A 24,796-nucleotide genomic window follows, 5' to 3' on the forward strand; every position below is an offset into this window, starting at 1 on the left:
GTCAGAAGTAGAAACTGTGCTCGTGCAGGATGCTGGTGTCTCCAAATGGATGCTTAGTTTTCTACACCATCACACCAACCCGTCTTGATTTTTTTTTTAAAGTCCAAAGAAGAGTGGTTAAAGAAACTGTGGTACAGCTACTCCTTGGAATATTATTCAGCTATTAAGAAGAATGAAATTACACTATTTACAACCAGGTGGCCCCAACTAGAGACCATTATGCTCAGTGGAATGAGTCAATCACAAAAGAACAAATACCATATATTCTCTCTTATATAAGGAAACCAACATGGAAAGTGTAACTTCAATAATCCAATCCGTACTGTTTTTTGTTTGTTTGATTTTTTGGCTGTATCCTATGTATTTTGATGTTCTTTATTTCAGTTTGGTTTATTCCAAATAATTTCTTCTCTCTTGTCGAATTCATCACTGGCTCATGGATTATACGGTAGCGTCATGTTTCCCAAGAGTCTTTTGTGTCTTTTTGTCACTCATATGTTGGTTACTCGGTGGTGCTTTTTTTCATGGTGCTGTCATTTGTTGTTGATGTTGTTGTTGTGGCTATTCTAACTCATCAGTTGTTGACCTTGTTTCATGGCTTCTCAATTATGGAAATGTATAGTGATGGAGTACTGGGGTCTGTCATATACAGATGTGGGGGTAAAATGGAACATGCATCACTGCTTTCAAATGAAAGATGGATTTCCAATGAAACTGGTGGACATATGTAGACAATGGGATGCTGGACTGTCTGACATTGTCTGTATCAACAATGTCGGGGTACACTTAAATAGGAGACTGATAGAATTATGATTCCTAAAAAAAAAGGAATGATGATTCCTTATGAAGGACTACACTATTGTAGTACAATGGGGAAAATCTGTTCGGGGGTGGGAGTTTGGGGGGGAATCCCAGACTGTATGAAATTGTACCACATAATTCAAAATTCAAAATAAAAATGTATTTTAAATAATTTTTTTAAGTTTAATTACTCATTTTTATTGTTTGAAAGAGCAACAGGGAAAGATTTTTTTTTTCATCACTGCTTTACTCCTCAAATTCCTGCAACAGCCAGAGCTGGGCTGGGCTGGCCTGAGCTGAGCTGAAACAAGAGCCAGGAACTCCATCCTATACAAGAACTCAACTGCTAGAGCCATCATTTACTGCCTGCCAGGCTCAATAGCAGAAAGCTGGATCAGACATGGAAGCTGGATTCTGGCTAACAATTTTTATTTAAAATTAATTAAGGGTGAATGGAAGAAGAAATAATAAACTGTTGGCTATACTTTCAGAGTTTGGCTGTAAAGAAAGAACTTTCCTCTACTCCTCAACCCACCTTAGTCTTACAGTAACAACATTCTTTGTATCTCAAATATGCCCCATTTTCTCTTGCCTCATACATAACTCATCTACTAACCTCCCTCAGTCTTTTTTTCTTTTCTTTTCTTTTTTTTTAAGCTTCCCTCAATCTTGAAACCCACTGTAATCAGATTGATCTCTTGCCTTCAGTGTTTAAAATTAAGCATTTGCTTACTGTTTCCTTGAATATAATTTATAGAGCTGGCATTTAGCCTGGTGGGTAAGATTCCTGAATCCCACATTGGGATACCTGGGTTTAACTTCCAACTCTGGCTCCTGACTATCTTCCTGCAAATGTAGATCGTGGGAGGAAGCAGTGGTATTTCAAATATTGAGGTTCCTGCCCCCCATTCATCTGGGAAAACCTGTATTACATTCGTGGCTCCCAGCACTGCAGCCAGTTTGAGCATTTGAAGAGTGAACCAGCAAACGAGGAAGCATTCTCACTGTCTGCCCCAACTCCCACACCTACCTGCCTCAGGCTCTGAAATAGATAAAGACCATAAGATAGATTAATGGTTTCCAGAGGGTAGGGACAGAGAGAATAAAGAATGACACAGTGGGTTTAATGTTTCTGTTTAGAAGAAAGTGAAAAGGTTCTAGAATTAGAAAATGGTGGCTGTTACACAAGCTTATAAAAATAGAACAGAATACTGAATTGTACATTAGAAGGCCTCACTGTGTTACTTCTTTTTTAAAAATTAACTAATTTCTTTTTATTGGAAAGACAGATTTACGAGAGAGTAGAGACAAAGATCTTTCATCACTGCTTTACTCCCCAAATGACCACAATGGCTAGAGTTGAGCCAATCCGAAGCCAAGAGCCAGGAGTTTCTTCCAGGTCTTCCACGTGGGTGCAAGTTTCCCAAGGCTTTGAGTCATCCTCTTCTGCTTTGCCCAGGCAGGGAGTTAGAACGGAAGTGGAGCAGCCAGGACACAAATTGGCACCCATATAAGATGTTGGCAATTGAAGGTGGAGGATTAGCTGTTTGAGCTATCACGTCAGCTCCTCTCAGCACTCACCCAGAGTCCACTGCTGTATCTGCGTCACTCTTAATGCACTTTACGTGTGCCTCTCTTCTAACAGGGTTATCTGGCTGATTGTCCCTGCACAGACTTCCCCATTACTAGCTTAAGTTCAGTAGTGCCCTTCAGGTTTCACTGATGAATGGTGCCTGTCCTACCCCAGCCCAGAGCCCTCCTCCCCTGCACTGCTAGGGCACCTGGTGGAGCCTTTGCTACTGCCTGCCTTTTGTCACAGCTGCCCCCGAGTCTCTTGCCTTCTACTTCTGTTTCTTCCTCCAGTTGCTAACACTTCTGGAACATAGTCCGCTGTGTTCACCTTGGTCTTCCCCAGCAGCCGGTGGTGCTCCCCAGATCTGGCTCCACGCAGTGCGTGGTAATGGGTGCTCAGCACATGTTGGCAGGTCCAGTGAGTGGTCGATGGTGGTCCTAGGGGATCGCAGTCAGAGAGAAAGGACCGGGAGCAATATATTCAGGATTCTGCATTGTACACAGCTCTGCTCTGTCTTTCCATCTCAGCAGTTTTAAGGCTCATTTGTGTTGCTTCTCAGAAATCAGACTGCAATTGAAGCTACAAAGACAAAAGTAATGCTCAGCCCTCACCTGAGTGAAATAAGGCTTTAGGTAGTTTTTGGTTTAACAAACGCTAAAACACATGTGTAAAGTGCAACTTATGGTACCCATGTCAAGTGTTTTTAAGAAGTGAGATAGATGCTAGCTGGAAACTAGCTGCTGGGGAATTCACGTTCCTAAAACTGATATGTGAAAGCACTGAAATGTGAAATCAGGGGCTGAACCCAGCACAGCTGAGCTTCTGGATTAGACTTTGGTTTCAGCAGAATTTTTCATGGCCAGCCCATTTAGAGTTCTCTCTGAGAGGGTGGGCATCGGGCACAGTAGTTAAGAGGAGGCTTCACACTTGCGTCCCACATCACGGCACTTGCGTTTGAGTGCTGGCTCTGCTCTCAGTTGTAGCTAATGCTCTGCTCCGGGGAAGCAGATGATGCCTCCAGTACTTGGGCGCCTGCTGTCTACACGAGACCCACATTCTGTTCCAAGTTCTGGCTTTGGTTTGGCGCAGCCCAGGATATTGCAGGCAGTTGGGGAGTAAGCCAAACATGAAAGATTTCTCTCCCTCTGTCTCTCCATGTTTTATGTAAATAACAAATGTATAATTTTGGGAAGGAAACCTTACCAAGGGATTTTTAATTCTTTTTTTATTTTTTAAATGATTTTAAGGCACATTTAAAAAAATTGTCCTAAGAAAAAGTGCATGTCTGAATAGTAATGTTTTAATTTTGCCTGAAGATATTTTTTTCTTTTATCTGTGAATACAGTTGTGTTTTATCTTTCTGCTCATTTACCTGCCAGGGACAAAGTATTATCAGATTGAGTATAATAAACTTTTGTCATTTGCAGTAAGAATTGATAAATTTCATACTGCTCTAATGGAATTTTCTCCCCTCTGTTCTGTTTTTCTTACACCAGTTGTTGTGGAATTACAAGCTGAACCTAACTACAGATCCCAAATTTGAGTCTGTGGCCAGAGAAGTTTGCAAATCCACCATATCTGAGGTACGTTCTACAGACTGTTCTGGGGATTTAGTAAGCAAGGAGAGGGAATTACATGCAGTAAGCAGACCAATCATTAAGAGAGGAGTGACTCATTTTGCTTGTCTGAGGATTCACATCTGTTTCAGTGGAGAGCTAGAAGCAGGGTGTAATTAGACTTCTTCTTGTTAGCCTCCACCTACACGTGGAAGAGGATGCTGCTGACTGAAACAGGTGGTGATCAGGCTGCTGTGGGTCCTAGGCAGTGAGTGTGCTGCTGAGCCCCGGCGCTGCCCCTGCACGCTTCCCAGTCACCAGGTCCGAGGCTTGGGGCCCGGGGGCTTGTGTACAGTGCTCTGTGTCCTGGCTAGGCAGTGGGGTCCACTGAACCCCAGCAGTGTGCGCTTCAGGTAATAGGAGTTTGTGATCAAAAAGGGTAAGAATATAATTATCTGTATTGCTATAAGTTGACAGCATAGAGACTGAAACAATTAGGGAGAATTTTAGCTCTCTACAGATGGTAATAAGGGACATTTTGAATTACTTATCAAGGCTTTAGTGTAAAAACAAGTGACGTTAATGAACACTGGTCCTTGACATTTCGTTGCTGTGTTTGGGAGTGTTTTTGGAATGGGAATAGGAATTCCAGAAAGCCGGAGATTCCTGCATGGTTGAAGGATGAGACTCACCAAGAGAACAGTTGTTAAGTTTCTACCACAAAGTTACACTGGAAAGTCTCCTAGCATGTTACTTCGTCTTCAGCCTGCCCTACTGACCGACTGTTTCAGGGTCACTTCCTCCAGAGCTCATCAGGAAGACTGCCTCCCCGCCCTTGGCCTAGCCCGCTGTCTTGGGGTCATGTGAGCTGATTGTCTTCCTCAAACCTCCAGATGCTAGGTCAGATGTGCTTTAATCTCTGAAGCAGTTACCCTTTACGTTTGTGTGGGAGCTGCGGAATAGAATATGTCCTTGAATGGCTGACCTTTAGCTGCTGGCATTAGCATAATACATCTCAGACTCCCTCTGCTCTCTGCTACCTGTATCACTGTAAACCTCCAACTTTAAAGTATCAAGGGCAGTGATGTTTGCTTAGTAATAAAAACAAACACCAACAAATGGCCCTAGACTTGAACTTTAAATATGTGTCTGCTCCCACTGTGTTCTGGAGCTGTCCAATTATGAATACTTTTTCCTTAAGGCACGTCAGTACCCATTCATGCAGACATGCCCGCATTTTGCTCTGTTCTGTTTCAGTGTTAAATGCATACCGATTTGAATTCCGTGTGGGAATTGGTTCAGGGTATTGGTTCAGATGGATTTCACTCTGCATTCAATTACTGCCATATATAGTGGATGTACTGGTGGTCCTCAGGGATCTCTTGAGGTCTTGTAGTTGTGTAAAAGATGGAGGTGGCAAGGGTGGTTTTCGTTTCTACAGGGATATGATACTGGAGACAGGCAAACCAACTATCAGAACAAAGTTACCAGCAAATCATTTTGTCCAAAATCTTGCTCCTATCTTCTGTTTAACTTTTTGAATCATACTTAGAGCTGGGAGATAGCATCCAGAAGGGTTGTTTGCAAGCCACATACCAAACTGTTTGTCTCTTGGGAACTGGGCTGAGTACCACCTGCATGTCAAGACACAATGTGTAGTGTGACTGCAGTGTTTCCAGTGTCACCTGGCGTGTCTGGTCCCCAGCCACATCGCACTCCAGTTATTAATATGTGTCAGTGGTTTAATGCTGTCTCTGTTGTGGCTCTTAGAAGTTTAACAAGACGGAAGGAAAGCATGCTGTTCCTCAGGAGGAGGAAAGACCCGAAGCCTATTCACAGATGACACTTGTTAGTGTTGACCGAAACATGCATGGGAACTGTGTTGCTGTTTCACTGGAATCCGGAATCCGAGTGACTGAAGCTGCACTGTCCCTGCACTTTCCTTGTGTGAGCTCTCTTCAGGAAGCTTTTTTTTTTTTCCTTAGAGTTGTGAGTTTTTCAATATTAGGGAATGAAACCTTTTCTACCACAGTCAGTTTTTAAACTCAGGTATCTGCCCCCAGTCCTATTTTTCATAACAGGGTTTTTTCCGTCTAGGTTGCTCCTCCTCCTTTGCTTTAGAAACTGTTTTGCTCAAAAAGGAAGGAGACATTCTGTTCCTAGAAATGCATTCATGACGCCCCCACGTTAAGCATCTCTCTCTCTCTCACACACACACACACACACACACACACACACACACACACACACACAGAGCCTGAAAGGGTAAACTGGAAAAGTTGGTTTAACCTTTACTCTCTGATGATCATGTGCAACTGCTTACTTGAGTTCCAAAATCTTTTTTTTTTTAAGATTTTTTTTTTATTGCAAAGTCAGATATATAGAGAAGAGGAGAAAGATCTTCTGTCTGCTGATTCACTCCCCAAGTGAGTGCAACAGCCAGAGCTGCACCGATCTGAAGCCAGGAACCAAGAGCCTCTTCCGAGTTTCTCACACAGGTGCAGGGTCCCAAAGCTTCGGGCCATCCTCAGCTGCTTTCCTAGGCCACAAGCAGGGAGCTGGATAGGAAGTAGGGCTGCTGGGATTAGAACCAGTGCCCACGTGGATCGCAGTGCATGCAAGGCAAGGACCCTAGCCACCAGTTTACTGCACCAGGCCCCGCTATCGGTTTCAAAAAGTCGGTGAAACACTCCCTTTGGGTTTATCATAAAAATAAATGTTACATTTGAAAAATTATTTGTTTTTATTGAGAAGACAGATTTACAGAGAGAAGGAGAGATACAGAGAGAGATCTTCCATCCACTGGTTCACTCCCTAAGTGGCTGCAACAGCCAGAGCTGACCAGTCTGAAGCCAGGACCCAGGAGCTTTTTTCAGGTGTCCCATGCATGCGTAGGGTCCCAAGGCTTTGGGTTGTCTTCTACTACTTTCCCAGCCACAAGCAAAGAACTGGATGGGAAGCAGGGCTACTGGAATTAGAACTGGCAGCCATATGGGATGCTGACGCTTGCGAGGCAAGGATTTCACTGTTAGGCTATTGTGCCAGGCCCAGATATTTACGTTTGTCTATATCCTCTTATAAAAATGCCATTTCTGGGCCCGGCACGGTGGCCTAGCGGCTAAAGTCCTTGCCTTGAATGCCCCAGGATCCCATATGGGCGCTGGTTCTAATCCTGGCTGCTCCACTTCCCATCCAGCTCCCTGCTTGTGGCCTGGGAAAGCAGTCAAGGACGGCCCAAAGCCATGGGACTCTGCACCCGTGTGGGAGACCTGGAGGAAGTGCCTGGCTCCTGGCTTCGTATTGGCACAGCACCAACCGTTATGGTCACTTGGGGAGTGACTCATCAGATGGAAGATGTTTCTCTCTGTCTCTCCTTCTCTCTATATATCTGACTTTCCAATAAAAATAAAATAAATCTTTTTTTAAAAATGCCACTTCTGTTTGTTTCTATTTTCCCAAATTGAATAGACTTTTTCCAAATAACCTTCCCGTTTATAACCCAGTAAGTAGATCTCAGCATTTGCGGAGCTGATTTGCTTGCTTGGCATCCGTGGATGGGAGGCACTCTGTAGGACACTGCCATGTGGAGCCACCATGCTTCATCTGCCAGATTGTGTGTGAGCACCACCCAGATGAGGTTGGTGGTGGCCTGCATTTCCCCAGTTTGCTAGACTGCATCGAGCACCATTTAAAATATGCTTATCTTCCAGACCACACTGGTTAAGCTTGGATTCTACTAAATTGAAAATCACATGTTCATGTAGCCAATTTACAGCACACTAATGTCATGTCAGAAAGTAACATTATGGGAACTGGCATTGTGGCAGAGAGCGTTAAGCTGATGCCTTTCATGTTGGCCTGCCTTGTGGGCAGTAGTTCAGGTCTGAGCTATTCCACCTCAAGTCCAGCTCCCTGCTGTGTACTTTGGATAACAGCAAAAGGTGGCCCAAGTTCCTGTGCGCTTGTTGGAGAGCCAGATGGAGCTCCTAACTCTTGGCTCCCAACCTGGCACAACCCCAAGCTTTGCTGCCATTAGGGAGTGAACCAGAGTGTGAAGATCTGTCTCTATCTCTTAACTGTCTTCCAGCTAAAATAAAAGGCTCTTCAAAATATAAAATAAACAACATTATGCCTTGCCTTCCCTCCTCCTCTCGGCCTGATGACAAGTGGATTTATCTAGTGACAGTACTTTGCTGTGTGCAGCTTGGCTTGGAACAGGCCACTGCACTTGGGAGTTGCCAGTTTTGCAGACCCACTTCCTGGATTCATCTCACTGTCTGGTAAAATGGGCTTCTCAGACTATGACTAAAGCTATAGATATTAACTCTTTTTTGGGAGCCAGCCCTGTTGTACAGTTTGTTAAACTGCCATCTGTATTCCATATGGAAACTGATTCAAGCCCCAGCTGATTAATTTCTCACCCAGCCCCCTGTTAATTCACTTGGGAAAGCAAAGAGGATGGCTCAAGGACTCGGGCCCCTGCACGCATGTAAGAAACCCAGAAGCTGTGGGCTCCTGGCTGTGCCTTGGCCCAGCCATTTGGGAGATGAACCCGTAAATGGAAGATCTTTTTTTCTCTGTGTTTCTGTCCTCTCTCTCTCTAACTCTGTCTTTTAAATTAATTAATTAAAAAACATTGTTTAGAAATGAATCCTATCTAACTAAGCATTTGGATATGCCTTACTTTCTTATCAAACAGGTTCAGCATCTCCTAGAAGGCAGAGATGGTAACATTGTGTTTCTTTCAAACATATGTATTTCTAAACAGTTTTTTGTGTCCCAAATGAAAAGATGGAGAGGACAACATGTGTGCATGGAGTACCTGTGTAAAAGAGCCACTTTGCTTTGAGCAGATTAAAGAATGTGCCGATGAGCCAGTTGGGAAGGGGTACCTGGTCTCCTGCCTTGTGGATCACCGTGGCAACATCACTGAGTACCAGTGTCACCAGTACATCACCAAGATGACGGCCATCATCTTCAGCGACTACCGCCTAATCTGTGGCTTCATGGATGACTGCAAAAATGACATCAACATTCTGAAATGCGGCAGCATTCGGCTTGGGGAAAAGGTAACCCACTGCATTGACTTCCCCTCCTGGAGAATTTAGGAGCATCGGGGGTTAGAAGGCTTTGTATGGCTTGGCGAGGGAGCGTTTAGACCACAGGTAACCTTAAAGTTGAAAGAATTTGAAAGTTGAAAGAATTTTGACCAGACAGGCTGAGCTGATTGGCTTGGGAACATATTTCGTGTGTTTCTAACAAAATGTCTCAATATGGTGTGGGGCAGCATCTGCCAAGAATTGGGTTTGTTACCTTCACAGCTTTGGCCCAGTCACCAAAAAGAAGCAGCTCTTCTGCTTTTATTTAGGGTGTTGGAGATTATATCTAATCCCAGGTCTCACTCCTTTTAAAAATCTACAGCATTCTGGACATGCATAGAGATAGTCAAAAAAATCGTGGAAGATAGGTATCATGAAAAAACTACAGATGGGTACCAGCTTTGCGGTGCAGTGATTTGAGCTGCCACCCGCAGTGCTGACATCTCATAGGTGTAGTCATGACTGCTCCAACTCTTTTCTGGCTCCCTTTTAAACTACCAATATTCTTTGTGTTTTAGGATGCACATTCACAGGGTGAAGTGGTGTCATGTTTGGAGAAAGGCCTGGTGAAAGAGGCTGAGGAGAATGAACCCAAGGTTCAAGTGTCTGAACTATGCAAGAAGGCGATTCTTCGCGTGGCTGAGCTGTCCTCCGATGACTTTCATCTGGACCGGCATTTGTATTTCGCTTGTCGAGATGATCGTGAACGTTTTTGTGAAAATGTGAGTTAGTTCAGAAGCTGTTCTTCTTTTCTTCCTTTCCTTTCTAAACATTATAGTTTCTCTACTGCCAAGTAAAATGGACTGTCAGAAATGTGAAATGGAAGGTGCAGTTGGTCCCAGCCTAACAAAATGGTCTTGGATGCTCAGCCTTGATGATCTAGTATCTAGTTAGCACTCGGCTTCTGACAGTCTCAACAGGTGTCTGGTCTGCTTTGTCTTCCTTTTCCATTTTTGTTCTTGGAAATCTGCTTTCTATCTGGGCGTCTTGTTTTAGCACGGGATGCTGCTTGACCTGCTCAGTGACTTTGACACATTACATATTTATATGTTTCTAGCTAAGGTGAAGAAAATAATAGAGAAATCTCTACCCTTATGACAGAGGACCCAGGGTGGATTGTGTATTTCCTCCTGGCTGCTGCTTGTAGTTAATAAACTCTCAGAGCCACTGGTACGAGTTTTATTGACTCTAGCATGAAGTAAGAAAGGAGACTGACTCCAACATTGTGTCAGTTCCTTAGTTAACAGTATTTCTGGGAATAAATGACAATAGCCAGACATCATGAAAAATTTACTTCATCTTTATTGCAGTTACTGCTTCTTTCAAAGGCATTTCCATTTTACAAATAGCAAAGACACTTGCTCACAAGTACAATTACAACTTAATATAAATTTCTGTACGAGATTGTGGATGATACAAAGCATAACTACTTAAGTATGATCTATCTTACAGACACAAGCTGGTGAAGGCAGAGTGTATAAGTGCCTATTTAACCATAAATTTGAAGAATCCATGAGTGAAAAGGTCAGTATTTGAAACAAGCAAATATTTCATTAATTTTCTGAGGTTTTCTCAGATCTTTCTAATATTAGGGGAAAAACAAAAATGTTCATTTATTTATTTGAAAGGCAGAGTTACAGATAATGGGCAGGGGGCATTGATGGGGACACGCGTCACTACCTTTATGGCCACAGTAGCCAGGGCTGGGCCCGGCAGAAGCCAGAATCTGAGGTCCTATCCAGTTCTCCCACATAGTGGCAGGGGCCCAAGGACCTGAGCCATCTTCTGCTGCTTTTCCAGGTGCATTAGAAGCTGGATTAGATATTGAGCAGCCAGGACTTGAACTGATCCTCTTGTGGGATGCCAGCATACAAAAGCTTAACCCTCTGCACCACAGCACCATTAAAATTTACAGCACAGATGTTGTTGAGGTAGAAAACAATACTTTATATCAATTCAGTGTGCTGGTGTCTACCAGATATTTACATGTTTGGGACGGCTGCTGGTGAAACAACAACCAGCAGTTCACTCTAGAATTTCAAGGCCCCCAGCCAAGTGCCATGACTCAATGGCTCTCACCTTGCAAAAGCTGGGATCCATGTGGGTGCTCTTTTGTGGCCTGGAAGGGCAGTGGAGGATGATCCATGCACCTACATGGGAGACCAGGGAGAAGCTCCTGGCTTCTGGATTGGATCGGCTCAGCTTCAGCCATCACAACCATTTTGGGAGTGAACCAGAGGACAAAAGATCTTTCTCTTTGTCTTTCCTTCTCTCTGTAAGTCTGCCTTTCCAATAAAATTGAATGGATGTTTAAAATAAAGAAAAAAGAATTTGAAGGCTCTCCACCTCTTGCCACAGTATAAAGCATTCTCATGCTGAATTGTAACCACACATGAAGGGGGCATTTGATGCACACCTGACTGTCCTGGAGGTACCTGTGGGGCACATGAGGGGGACTTACAGCGCTTTGCCCGCTCTCTTCCCAGTGTCGTGAAGCTCTGACAACGCGGCAGAAGCTGATCGCCCAGGATTACAAAGTCAGCTACTCACTGGCCAAGTCCTGTAAGAGCGACCTCAAGAAATACCGGTGCAACGTGGAAAACCTGCCTCGCTCCCGGGAGGCCAGGCTCTCCTACCTGCTCATGTGCCTGGAGTCGGCTGTGCACAGAGGTGCCCATCTGATTGTCTATGTTTCTTACATTCCATTCCAGGTTCAGCACTGGAAGCCTTTCATGCCTGTAATTGTTAGGTTTCCCATATATTTGGTCTAGGCATATTTTTGATTTTTAAAAACTGCCACATTTTTTAGACGAGTCAGGATAGCGTGATTGAACACATGAGCTTTGGGACAGAGACTCAGCTTCAAAGTATGAGTCTAACACTAGACTAGCTGGCTGGGTAGCCACTTGTGTTTTATTATTATTATTTTTTTAAGCGACTTAGGTTTTCCCAGTGTGACACTTAGAATTCAAAGAAGTAGAGGGAACTGAGTGTATTTTCTCCCATTTGTATCTACAATGACCAGCAAAGATGGGACTGTCGCTCTGTAGCATGGTAGCTGCGTTGTTGGTGAGCCATGCACGGGCAGAGCTTTGTGTTGGGCCAGCTTGGGAGTCTGAGGTCTGGACAGTGTACAGCGCTGGCAGGACGAGTCCACGCCTCTGGCGTCCACACTCGCCTCTTGCTGAGGCTTTTCTGGAGTTCTGAGCTGTCATGCAGCGGTTACTGTGGCAGTTGTGTGATGTTCCAGGTAAAAGTTTGGAAATGTGATGGTTGTTGATCCTCACCCTTCGTCTGTGTTGTGACTTTGATCCTCACTCAGGGCGGCAGGTAAGCAGTGAGTGCCAGGGGGAGATGCTGGATTACCGACGCATGCTGATGGAGGACTTTTCTTTGAGCCCTGAGATCATCCTAAGCTGCCGGGGGGAGATTGAACACCACTGTTCCGGATTACATCGCAAAGGACGCACCCTGCATTGTCTAATGAAAGTTGTTCGAGGCGAAAAGGGAAACCTTGGGATGAACTGCCAGCAGGCGGTAAGGGAACATTTTCTGTTGCCATTTTGAAAATCCTATTTTACCAGCTCATGCCTCTTCCGGATGTTGTCCCCATTGCTTTATCTGGATCTTGTGCGGCATCCCAGTAACCATGAGCTGTTGAGTCCAGGCTTGGAATGTTGTTTCCTCAGGTGCCTCTTGGTCAAAACACGGCAGGTGCTGTGGAGCAGGAGCCTGAGCATACAGTAAGCAGGAAAGGAAGCCTGTCGGGTCATCTGTGAATTGCTAGGCCCTTCTTTCTCCACCTTGAACTTTTCAGTTGATTCTATAAAGGCAGTTTCTATGTAGAATTCCATAAAGACAGCCAAGTGCCAGGCCTCAGCTGGGTCTCCTACTTCGGTGTAGTGGTCCAAGGACTCACGCCATCTGCTGCTGCTGTCACATGTTCATTAGCACGGAGCTGAATTAGAAGTGGAGCAACCAGGACGCAAACTGGTACCCTTATAGGATCCCCATGTTTCAGGGACAACCCTGTTGCAGATTTAGCCCATTATACCACAGCTTTCCTCCCTTTAGTTGGCATTTTTATCAAAAGCTGAATGGTCCTTGATTTTTTATTCCTGCGAATCCTATAGAATCCGAATTATATAGTCTGAAACAGTAAATTTCTATGAACTTTTCTGTGGAATAAAATTTGCTATTAGTTTCTATGACTTAGCCTGATTTTCCCAGGGTAGAGCTCACCTCACCTCTTACGTGGGGACACACACACATCCTGTGGTGGGAAGAACAAGCCAGCGCAGTCCCTTCCCTGGAACACCCAGTGGCTAAAAAAGCAGGCTTCAGGTCTCTGCTGTGGCTTTACCTTGCCTGAATGGAACTCCTCAGGAACGGGCCTTGCTGAAATCTGTCCCAGGAAACCTGCACACCAGTGTTTGTACCCAGGATCCAAACAGGCCCAGTCAGGAGACAGACTGTGTGGTGTCTGCTTTTCAGCTAAAATTCCCCAGGGAACGGTTGAGGCAAAAAACAGTCCATGTTTTTCCCCCTGAGGCTACAGTGTAAGGTGGGGGCGGGGTGAAATAGGCTGATTTGACTTTTATTCATTCATTTATTTATATTGGAAAGGCAGATATACAGAGAGGAGGAGAGACAGAGAGGAAGCTCTTGCTTGTGATGGGTCACACCCCAAGTGGCTGCAATGGCTGGAGCTGCGCCAATCAGGAGCCAGGAGCTTCTTCCCGGTCTCCAATGCAGGTTCAGGGTCCCAAAGCCTTGGGCCATCCTCTACTGCTTTCCCAGGCCACAAGCAAGGAGCTGGTTGGGAAGCAGAGAGCCGGGATATGAACTGGAGCCCATATGGGATCCCATCGTGTTCAGGGCAAGGAAAAAACATTTATTTCATACAGAGGGAGAGATGAAAACAGTCTTCACTGGTTCTCTCTCCAGTGGCCAGAGCTAAGCTGGTCAGGAGCCAGGGGCTTCTTCCAGGTCTTCCACCTGGGTGCAAGAGCCCAAGCTCTTGGGCCATCTTTTGGTGCTATCCCGGGGACCTGGACCAGGACTCAAACCAGCACCCATATGGATACTGATGCTGCAGCCGGTAGCCCTTGCTGCTACACCATAGCTCCAGGTTTGACTTACTCCAAAGCACCACATTTACCTTTAGGGCTTTTTGAAATTTAGTTTGTTAAAAGAGTAAGTGACTCAGTGGGTAAGTAGCAGTGAATTCACCCTTTGTGCCCTAAAAGAAAAGTGCTTCCCAGACCTGAAGGGTAGCTTCCCATAGTGAAATGTGTGGTTTTGCCCACAATGAATTTAACCATGTGGGAAAAATATACTTTATTTTTATGGGCACATGGTTTTAGATTTTACTCACAAAAACTGAAAGTATAAATGACCCACAGGGAAATACTTGCCTGACTGCCACGTCATGTCCATCCTCAGTCAAATTAAGGCATGTTCTTAAGTAATTTGTCTTGAGTAGATTTTTTTCCCCTTTAACACAGCAGACTTTGGTATCTGTGGTTGGCCATTCATCTTCCCAGTTCTCTGTTTCATTATCTCTGAACAAGTAGTGAACTGTAACACGTGAGAGAAGCTGTCTTAATGAGTGCGTTCTCCTTCAGATTTGCCATGGTGCTGAGTGACTAAGTTCTTATTAGTTGTGGCTGAAGTAGTATGGACCCGTATTCTCCTAGGCCAAACAGCACTGCTCAGCAGTCTCTGGACAAATCTTATCTCTGTGGTATTTCCACATTTCTCTGAGTGCGTTGGGTTTAGAAGTGGCGTTTACTTATGTGCAATTCACATTTTTTGTGTTTATTTCTCGTACTCTGTCACTGAATTCCTAGCAACAGACATCCCCTTGAGTCGCTAGCCTGCTAGGCTCTATACAGCATTCAATGATACTTTTAAGTTTTAATTTTGAGACACACCAAGAGAAGCAGGCAGATGAAACTCCTTTCTCTAGCTCACTACCCAAATTTCCACAACTGCAAGGCCAGAGTGAGCCAAAAAATCAGTCTAGTTCTCCCATGTGAGTTTCCGGATCACCACTACTTGAGCCATCACCTGCTGCCTCCCGCGGTGTTCGTTAACAGAAAGCTGAAATTGGACACAGACGCTCTGCTGTGGAATGCTGCTGTCTCAGGCAGCATCTCCAGACTACATCCCCAAACCACTTCCTCCCCGCCCCTCATGTTCTCTTTTAGTAACTGCAGTCTAGTATATTCAGTGTTAACCTCAAAGTGTGCCTGTCATGGAGATTAGACTGTCAAGATCCTCCACCCCGCAGTCCTGTCAGGATTGTGTTGGTTTAATCATCTGACTGCCATGGTCCTTGGAGAGACTTCCGGATGTCTGTGGTGCTTCTAACTTCCTTTAGAAAAGATGTATATGTTTTGTTTTGTTTTTTTGTCGGCAAACATCATAAGTGAGATTTCTAATAACTTGACAGCCTTTGGACCAGCAAACTACAGAAAATACATAGCTTCTACAGATGGCCTCCAAGAATTGGCACAAATAACTTCCCTCCTAGAATATTAGAAATATTTCATATTTTTCTTATGTTGACAATTGACTTATTTTAAGATGATGGAACTGAATTTCTGTTACTCCACTTTGCTGTGTTTTGTGCAGTAACTATATGCAGGTGCCAATACCTTCATATGCTCCCATGGTAGTCGCAGGTCACACACATTCAGGTTAAGGGAGCCTCACATTGACACTAAACTAGCGACACAAGGGGCGCTCAAAAATCTTGAGGGGGAAAAAAAACGAGCCCAAATCATAAGAATGGTAGTTTCCAAATTTGCTTTCTGTTATTTGAGATTCCCACCCCAAAACACCATCTGCTACCCATCTGTAGGAATAATGATCTTTTTATGTTTGTGAAATGCATTACAGTTTACCTCGTCTTTCTCCATACATGATTGTCTTCTGCAGTTAAAGAAACTGAAGCGGTGAGCTTTTTCAACTTGTCCGTGTCCTCAAAGCGAGTGTTTGACAAAGCCAGAGCTCTAAGTAACGTTCAGGTCTTCTGGTCCCAGATACGGAGCTTTTTCCCCTGCCATCCCAGTTGCTTTCTCAAAGACAGAAAAGCCAAACATGAGACACCTGTTCTCATGACCTTTTACTTTATTCTGTGACAAAAGATGATCCACACGAAAGTAAATACTGACCGTTCTCATTTCCAAATGCAGAAAGGTCTGCCGTCTTTTTAGCGTGAGCGTGGTTTGGTTTACTTGCTGGTTGTAGCAAAATAACCAAGGGGAAAAATGGCAAATTATAAAATGTATTTTCTTGATTTCTGTAATTGTTATTTTTCTAAATTAAACTAAATGTCCTCTGTCTTTAATAAAACAGAGGAGTGTGAGTATGTTTAAGATTTATTTATTTAAGAATCAGAGTGGGGCCCGGCGCGGTGGCGCAAGTAGTTAAAGGTCCTCGCCTTGCACGCCCGGGATCCCATATGGGCGCCGGTTCTAATCCCGGCAGCCCCGCTTCCCTTCCAGCTCCCTGCCTGTGGCCTGGGAAAGCAGTCGAGGACAGCCCAAAGCTTTGGGAACCTGCACCCGCGTGGGAGACCCGGAAGAGGCTCCTGGATTCGGATCGGCATAGTATCGGCCCGTTGCGCTCACTTGGGGAGTGAATCATCAGACGGAGGATCTTCCTCTCTGTCTCCTCTCTGTATATCCGCCTTTCCAATAAAAAAAATAATAAAAATAAATCTTTAAAAAAAAAAAAAAGAATCAGAGTGACAGAGATCTCCCTTCCTAAAATTTCCAAAACAGCAAGAGCTGGACCAGGTTGAAGGCAGGAGCCAAAAACTCCATTCAGGCGTGGCTGGTGGGAACTCAACTGCACCATCAATCTGATAGTTTCCCAGTTGCAATAGCAGGGAGCTGAGTTGGAGTCACACAGCAGCCAGGACTGCAACCAGACATTCTCATATGGCATGTGGGGATTCCAAGGCCGAGAGTATGTTTGTTTTATACTTGTGTCATTGCCTAAAGTTTCACATTGTAGATCTTTCTGACCAAATTGGGTCTCTGACTGGAGTTGTCTTCTCCACTCACTTCTAACTTGACCCTGAGTGTCAACTTTGTCTTCATAATTTCTATTGTAAACACCTCTTGTTTATGTCCTGGAATGGTCAGGACAGGTGCGCAGGCAGCCCTCACAGTGATTTAAGCACAACACCTTTCAGGAAGGCAGAGAAGCCACATCGGGAAGTCTGGCAGGAGCTCCTCAGCTTGCCTAGCGACACCTGGAGCTCCTGTTCAGGGCGTGTAGTGAGGTGCCAGGCGGAACAGCTGCTTGTGTGAAGAGATGTTCTTCCCTGATGCACTGGTGACTTTCTGCCTTCCTTCTTTTTACTCTAGCTCCAAACACTGATTCAGGAGACTGACCCCGGGGCCGATTACCGCATTGATCGAGCTTTGAATGAAGCCTGTGAATCTGTGATACAGACAGCCTGCAAACACATACGATCCGGAGACCCAATGTAGGTTTGCTCATCTCGGGTATTAAGCCATCTGGTGTTTTACTTGACAGCACAGAAAACATCCCCCCTCCATATGACTTTTGAGCGGTTTACTACATACCTGAAATTTTGCTGTACAAAAAACAAATCTTAGCTTGTGTCAAAACTAATGTTGTCATTGCAACTTCAAGTCTCTTACCTGTTATGAAGACACACCTAAACCCAGCAGCGTGGTGATGTTTGTTGATCGACTGAGCACATATGGACTTGTCTTTTATGTTAAGTCACTAAATAAATTCATTTAACGGTCAAGTATGAGGGAAGCACTCTGGATAAGGTGACACATAGATAGGCCTATGTGCTTTTCATCCTGTTTTCTATATATTGACTCTTGTGCACTGGCTGCTTGATAATCATTAGAAAATAGTCAATTATAACTGAAATAGGAAACAGAATATGATACTTGGGGTTTGTGTTCATGGACAAAATAAATACTAGTTTCTCATCTAAGAAGGCTGAACAGATGCTATCATAGAGTATTTCATTTTCATACATTGCTGTGATTTTGTGTAATCTGAAAACCAAGTTACTAGTAAGAGCAGGTTTCCCGTTCCATAAAAACCTTCAGAGCCTGTAGTTGGCAGTACCCAAAGGCAAAGTGTGTAGAGTCCATGTTTGTCATTGTTCTGTGCAAACTCCTACTATCCAGGCTCTGTGGGGGAACCAAAAAAAAAAAAAAAAACCAAGGCCATTTTCCTTAATTTTTAAAAACGATTTCATTTTGTTTGTTTGGAAAGCAGAATGACCAAGAAAGGGAGAGCAAGATTATCCACTGATTTACTCATGTGCTCCCAGCAGTCCAGGATGGGCCAGGCCAAAGCCAGGAACTCCACCCAGTTCCCCACTTGAGTGGCAGAGGCCCAAGTGCTTGAGCCGTCTTCTGCTGCTTGCCAAGGCGCATTATCGCAGAGCTGAATCCCAAGTGGAGCAGCAGGAACTCCAGTCAGCACTCTGACGTGGGATTCTGGCATCACAGCAGCTCAACCTGCTGTGCCACAACACCAAGCACATTTCTGTATGTTTTTGTGTGTTTAGATGAGACAGACACTAACCAGGATCTCTTACCAATATAGAAATAACAACGCCAGACAAAGGAGAGAGAGGAGGGACATGCTAAAGTAGATGGAAGGTCATCTCACCTTCATGCACTGTATGGACTTTTTCTGGGTCCTGATTTAAATAACACATAAAAGACATGAAATAATTGGAAAACTTTGACAACAATCATAATCTCATGTGACATTAGGATGTTTTATTAATTTGTTGATGCTGTGCCAGTGGTATTCTCGTTTTAGAGAAGCATTCTGAAGTGTATTTCCTAATGAAATGGTAAAGTATCTGGGATCTGCTTTAGAATATCAGCAAGACATGCTAGAGTTTAGATAAAGCTCTGGAGAGGAAAGGTGGCTGTTACATGGGTGCTGCTGTGTGCATTGGGAAATTTTCCTAATCAGCAGTTAAAAACAAAGCAGCTTCGCACAGATCTCGTGCCCCCTGAGTCCCGAGTGGTAAGTGGCTCTGAGACTGATGGCAGTGTCACAATCAGGTTCAGTTGAGTAATCCTCAGGAAAATTAATCAGAACACTTGTCTCTTCCATTCTCGCTGTTTGGCGGCTAGGATCCTCTCGTGCTTGATGGAGCATTTGTACACAGAGAAGATGGTGGAAGATTGTGAGCACCGTCTCTTGGAGCTGCAGTACTTCATCTCCCGAGATTGGAAGTGAGTATTTTGAAGGGAGAGCAACTGTATTGCCTCAGGCTATTCCACTGTTTCATCACCGTCACCCATGAATTTGAAAATAATCAGCAGGGAATTATCTTTTGAGGTTATAGGATAGCTAATAATGTACTCCATCCCCTGCTTCTTGTCCCCCCTCACCCCTCAAAAAAATAAACCAAAAAGCAGATTATTGGAAAGACAGTTTTACAGAGAGAAGGAGACACAGTAAGATATTCCATCCACTGGTCCACTCTGCAAGTGGCTGCAATGACCAGAGCTGAGCCAATCAGGAGCCAGGAGCTTCCTCTGGGTCTCCCAAGCAGGTGCAGTGTCCCCAGGGCTTAGGCATCTGCCACTGTTTTCCCAGGCCATAAGCAGGGAGCTGGATGGGAAGAGGAGCATCCGGAATATGAACCGGTGCTCATGGGATCCCAGTGGATGCAAGGCAAGGATTTAGCACTAGGCTACTGTAATGGGCCCAACAACATGTCCTTTATTGCTTTCAAGCAAAGTCAGAGCCACTGCCAGTTTGTCCTGAACATCCTTTTATTTCCTTTAAATATTCAAAGTTATTGTTTGTGTTGTCGTAAGCAAAAATCTTTTCTGTAAGTTTCAATTTAATTCTCTTAATTCCCTTCTCATCCTGTTAGCAAAGAAGCGTGGGTGGAGGGAGTGCATGGTGGGGTAAGAGTAGGCTCTGTTACCCTGAATCATCCAGTTGGTCTGGGTCCCGCCACCCCCACTGCAGTGCAGCCCAGTGCCTCTGCCTGCTGCTCCGCTTCCCCAGGCTCAGCTGCTTGCAGCTTCTGTTGTCTCAGCCGTGGGATGGGGCTCATAACTTTTTCTGGAATCCATGTATGTATCACTCATGTAGAAGAAGATTGAGTGTGGTTTTGTGTCGGTTATTTCAGCTTAGCTTTGGAAAGGAGTATACATAGATGGGAAGCATTTTCCCTGTGCTTGTTCAGGCCAGTAATTTACTAAGTATACCACCTTAGTCAAAATCATGCTGTCCCCTTTGATACCTTCCCTCTTCATTAAAAACAATGCTTTGTATTATTAAAAAGCACTCAATAAATACAGGCTCCTCCCCCAGTCAATAGTCCTCCCACCTGAAGTTGATAATATAACGTGGACAAAATTAAGCATCCCTTAGTCTTACTTCGGGGAGAAGCAGGGTTATTGCCTAATCCACTGTCCCTACATTGGAAATTATGTCAGGTTCTGTAAATAAGTGAGCATGCTCAGGTAAGCGAAAGAACAAATGGGAAAAAATGCTTTTTCAAGAAAGTCAGATTGGGGACTGTTTCTCTGGCCGTTTTTCTGATCTCACAAAGTCCAGTGTATCAAGTAGGATTGGACCTCATTTCTACTTAGAAAAAAAGTGCTAAGCAAAGAAAGCCGTGCCTTACTTGGTGGCAGCTGTTACCTTGGTTTATTCCAGCCAGGGTGTCTGTCCATAATGGCAGTGTGAGGTCCCTTACTTAGCCAAAGTGACATCTTTGAGGCAGACCTTACTCTTGCACGAGGGTGAGCAAACTCGTACGTATGGGCCATGCTGTGTGATTTATGAACACAAATCAGGAGTGTACTTTTGCCACCTTCTGTCTCCGCTGCCCCGAAGTGGTCATCAGCGAGTACTCGGTGTATGCTGGAAAGGATGTGTAGGAAGCAGTGGTCACCCCTGGCCTCTCATCCTCGCAGGCTGGACCCCGTCCTCTACCGCAAGTGCCAAGGAGATGCTTCTCGCCTTTGCCACACCCACGGCTGGAACGAGACCAGTGAACTCATGCCTCCTGGCGCCGTGTTCTCCTGTTTGTATAGACACGCCTACCGCACCGAAGAGCAGGGAAGAAGGGTATGCGTCCACATTGGCCCCATTTCTTCTCACCATCCTGTGTTTCTCAATAACTTGCTATGATTTCCCGTCATCGCCAAGGAAAACTTGTTTAGTGTATTGGGTGGGGAGAGGTTGTCAGTACCGGAGCTTCTTCGTTCAGCTGCTGTGTCTGCACTTGACCTACCGGCTGCTTTCTACCTGGCTTTATGTTACTGACAAAGTGATTAGGGGAAACTCCCAGGTTTTTTTTTTCTTTAAATTACCGAAATCTGAATCACAGATGGGCAATTAAATTCTGCTGTCCTAACTTTATTTAGCTTTAAAGATCCATTAGAAGCTTTTAGCCAGGATACAAATGGTTCCTCAGGCTTCTGTCCTTGGCAGCTGGACTCATAATGTGATATTGATGATGCTTCCCCGACAGCTCGCTGGTAGCAACGGAAGCCTCCATCCACACCCTGCCTCTCGGTCGCTGTCTTTCCCGACTGCTGCCTTTCGCAGAATATTCTGAGGTGCTTGGCCCTGGGTGCCACACTGACAGTGCTGCTGGCTCGCCCCCTCTGAGATACTGAGTCACTAGTCCTTCCTGCTTGGTTACAGAAGTACAATGGTACTTCTTCAGATGAATGCTTGCAAAGACCCTTCTGAGCTTCACGTGGAAGCCTTGCTCTTGGACCCATTGCTACCCCTCATGTAGGGAAGCAGTGTTGTGTTTCAGTAACTGCATTCCTGGCCCAAAGTTTCTTCTCTCTCTTTTTTTTTAAAGATTTATTTATTTTTATTGGAAAGTCAGATATACAGAGAGGAGGAGATAGTGAGAAAGATCTTCCGCCTGATGGTTCACTCCCCAAGTGAGTGCAACAGCCGATGCTATGCCGATCCGAAGCCAGGATCCAGGAACTTCTTCCAGGTCTCCCACACGGGTGCAGGGTCCCAAGGCTTTGGGCCATCCTCGACTGCTTTCCCAGGCCACAAGCAGGGAGCTGGATGGGAAGTGGAGCTGCCGGGATTAGAACCGGCACCCGTATGGGATCCTGGTATGTTCAAGGCGAGGGCTTTAGCCGCTAGGCCACGCTGCCAGGCCCCCAACGTTTCTTCTCTTAGAAATGAAGAAAGGATTGCAATGTGGTACATAAGCTTTTTTTTTTTTTTTTAATGAATTTCACGTAATGTGAAGTTTAATGTGAAGAAAGTCAGTGGTTTTTATTGTATTCATACAATGTGTGTGACCAGCATCTCTGTCTTGTTTAAAAATACTCCATGACTTCAAAAGGAACCCGGTACCTGCAAAACAGTTTATCTTTCATGATGGAGAGACAGGCCATCCCCGTCCGTATCAGCTTTCTGCCAGTCTCCTCCTTCTGCTAATCCTGCCACCCTCATGCAGAGGAGCTGGTCCCATGTATGTGGGTGCCTGGGCAGGTCAGTTTGAACTCACTGCTCCCAACCAAGTGTGTATTTTCTCTAGAATTGGATGTGCATTCCACATTGCATTCACAGAATGACAAAGTAGTTTTGCTAAATAAACAGTAAACTGTCTAATCTTACTGAATCCAGTTTACATTTATCAAGATTGTCTCAGAAAAGGATTTTCTTTTATGTAGCAGATTAGAAAATGTGTGTGTAGTTGCACTCCAGAGATAAGGATGGTTAGACTCCTCCTGGAACACTTAGCTCTTGTTCTAGAAAAAACCAGATGTATAAAGTTTGGTAGCTAAAGTACTTTGTTCCCAGACAGCAAATTTGATCTAGTATTTTCATGTATATGCACATATTAAACAATCCATGGAAATTGGATTAAAAATTAATTGTGGTACAAAATTTGAAATCCACAGCATCCAAGGACTGTTAATACTCAAGGGGGGGAAATATTTTTTTCAGTAAATAAAACCAAGAAACATACGTGATGAATGCATGTTCTAAAAAAAAGAAGAAAAAAAAAACCCAACTATTTCAGATTTTCTTTGCACTTATTTTTTAGTTCCATTTTTCACAAACTTTCGAAGCGCTCTCACCCTTGGTGTGTTCCTGTAACACCTCCTGCTCGTTTTGTGTCATGCAGCTCTCTCGTGAGTGCCGTGCTGAAGTCCAGAGGATCCTGCACCAGCGGGCCATGGACGTGAAACTGGACCCGGCCCTGCAGGATAAATGCCTGATTGACCTGGGGAAGTGGTGTAGTGAGAAGACAGAGACGGGGCAGGTGAGCGACAAGGTCTTGCCTTTTTCTTATTTTTACAAGCTACAGTAAGTCCTTTTCTGTGAGGAAAATGTCAGTATATACATCTTTACATAAAGACTGTTATATATAAATAGAATGGATTTCCTAGAATGGCTCTACAAGACAGGTGGAAATGTAATTGTTTTCTCAATTTAATTTGGCTGGGTATGTATTTCCATTCAATTCTAGCCTGTCTATACAGGTATAAATAGAAAGAAGGAATAGCCCCCTAGTTACCTGCATGCCATGGGCGGTTTCTGTGAAAGCTATGTCTGATCTAAGAAGGACAAAGATGCAGTAGTACAGATTAGCTGGGTAGGTGGTCCTCTGCGCAGACCTTGGCTTCCAAGGCCCAGACTAGGGAACATGATTCCCAGGCCTCAGTCTGCCCGTCTGTTTTGGAATTTCCCCCAAAGGGTCTGTTTGATGTGGCTGGATTAGAACCCCAGATCTGGCTGGCAGGAGCTGTCGACTCTGTGTTGTCCCAGACTCCAGGTGCCACCTGCCTTGCCCATGAATAGGCTTAAAGTGATCCTGCCTTTTCCTTAGGATGGAGTTGTCTGATGATCTTTATCAAGTGTATATTTTAGATCAGAAGTAAGAATGATCAAAACACAGAATAGCGGGGCATTGATAGAGTAGGGTAAAGGCCTTTTAGGGTTTTTCAGACTGCGAGCATATCTGGGGATCTGTTCTTGTTAGATCCATAAATTTGGCCTTAAGAGGGATTTACAAGTAAAATTACCCTTTGGCCTCCTTTCTCTGCTAAACCAAGTAATTATCTTTTGAACATATTGATTTTGAGGAATGACACGAAGCCTTTTTGTTCTGGTCATGGTATTCTAGAAGAGAAAAGGAGCAGTGGTGTGTTGGCTGCCGCTCTCTTTCTGTGCCTGCTAAATGCCACGGGCTTGCCTTCCTGTCTGCAGGAGCTTGAGTGCCTCCAGGACCACCTGGATGACTTGGCTGTGGAATGCAGAGATATAGTCGGCAACCTCACCGAGCTAGAGTCCGAGGTAAGTGGCCTGCGACGCCTCTGAGAACAAGGCCTGCCAGCGCCAAGCCTGCTCTGCTTACTTCTGCTATGAGTAGAAATCAAAAGAAATCTAATCAGATGCTCCCCCATTTGCTTTACAAAGAAATGTACTACGTTGCTTCCTGGCTTCTTCCCTCTTCTCTAGAAAAACATTCTATGCTGTTTTCCTCGTGAGTTAGCCCAGCAATTACACCTTTGCTGGAGGAACACTTGGCCACTGTCCTCCCACTGAAGGGTGGCCCACTGAGGGGCATTCCTGTTTGTTATACTGCTTAGCAGTGTCTGGGTGTTTAGTGCACTAAAAGCCTGAAACTCCCACGTGAACCTGGAACATAGAAGACAAGTTTATCCCTGTTGTCTCCTGAGAGCCACTAAAATTCAAAACATGAAATTTCAGAAACCTTATGC

The 24,796-nt window shown here is 44.6% G+C and overlaps 1 protein-coding gene across 2 annotated transcripts in view; it reads left to right on the forward strand.

Moving 5' to 3' along the window:
- GLG1 (golgi glycoprotein 1) overlaps positions 1–24,796 on the forward strand; it is a 94,002-nt gene that overhangs the window by 48,338 nt on the left and 20,868 nt on the right. For both annotated transcript variants that reach the window (XM_040982374.1, XM_040982375.1), the window contains 11 exons: positions 3,871–3,957; positions 8,784–8,999; positions 9,548–9,751; positions 10,482–10,553; positions 11,516–11,699; positions 12,352–12,566; positions 17,414–17,535; positions 19,193–19,294; positions 20,999–21,152; positions 23,197–23,334; positions 24,282–24,368. In XM_040982374.1, coding sequence (XP_040838308.1) covers positions 3,871–3,957; positions 8,784–8,999; positions 9,548–9,751; positions 10,482–10,553; positions 11,516–11,699; positions 12,352–12,566; positions 17,414–17,535; positions 19,193–19,294; positions 20,999–21,152; positions 23,197–23,334; positions 24,282–24,368 — 1,581 coding nt within the window. The remainder of the gene's footprint in view (positions 1–3,870; positions 3,958–8,783; positions 9,000–9,547; positions 9,752–10,481; positions 10,554–11,515; positions 11,700–12,351; positions 12,567–17,413; positions 17,536–19,192; positions 19,295–20,998; positions 21,153–23,196; positions 23,335–24,281; positions 24,369–24,796) is intronic.

This window comes from Ochotona curzoniae, unplaced genomic scaffold, assembly GCF_017591425.1.
Source record: "Ochotona curzoniae isolate NIBS_2020 unplaced genomic scaffold, NIBS_Ocur_1.0 contig_3622, whole genome shotgun sequence".
NCBI classification, from domain to species: Eukaryota; Metazoa; Chordata; class Mammalia; order Lagomorpha; family Ochotonidae; genus Ochotona; species Ochotona curzoniae.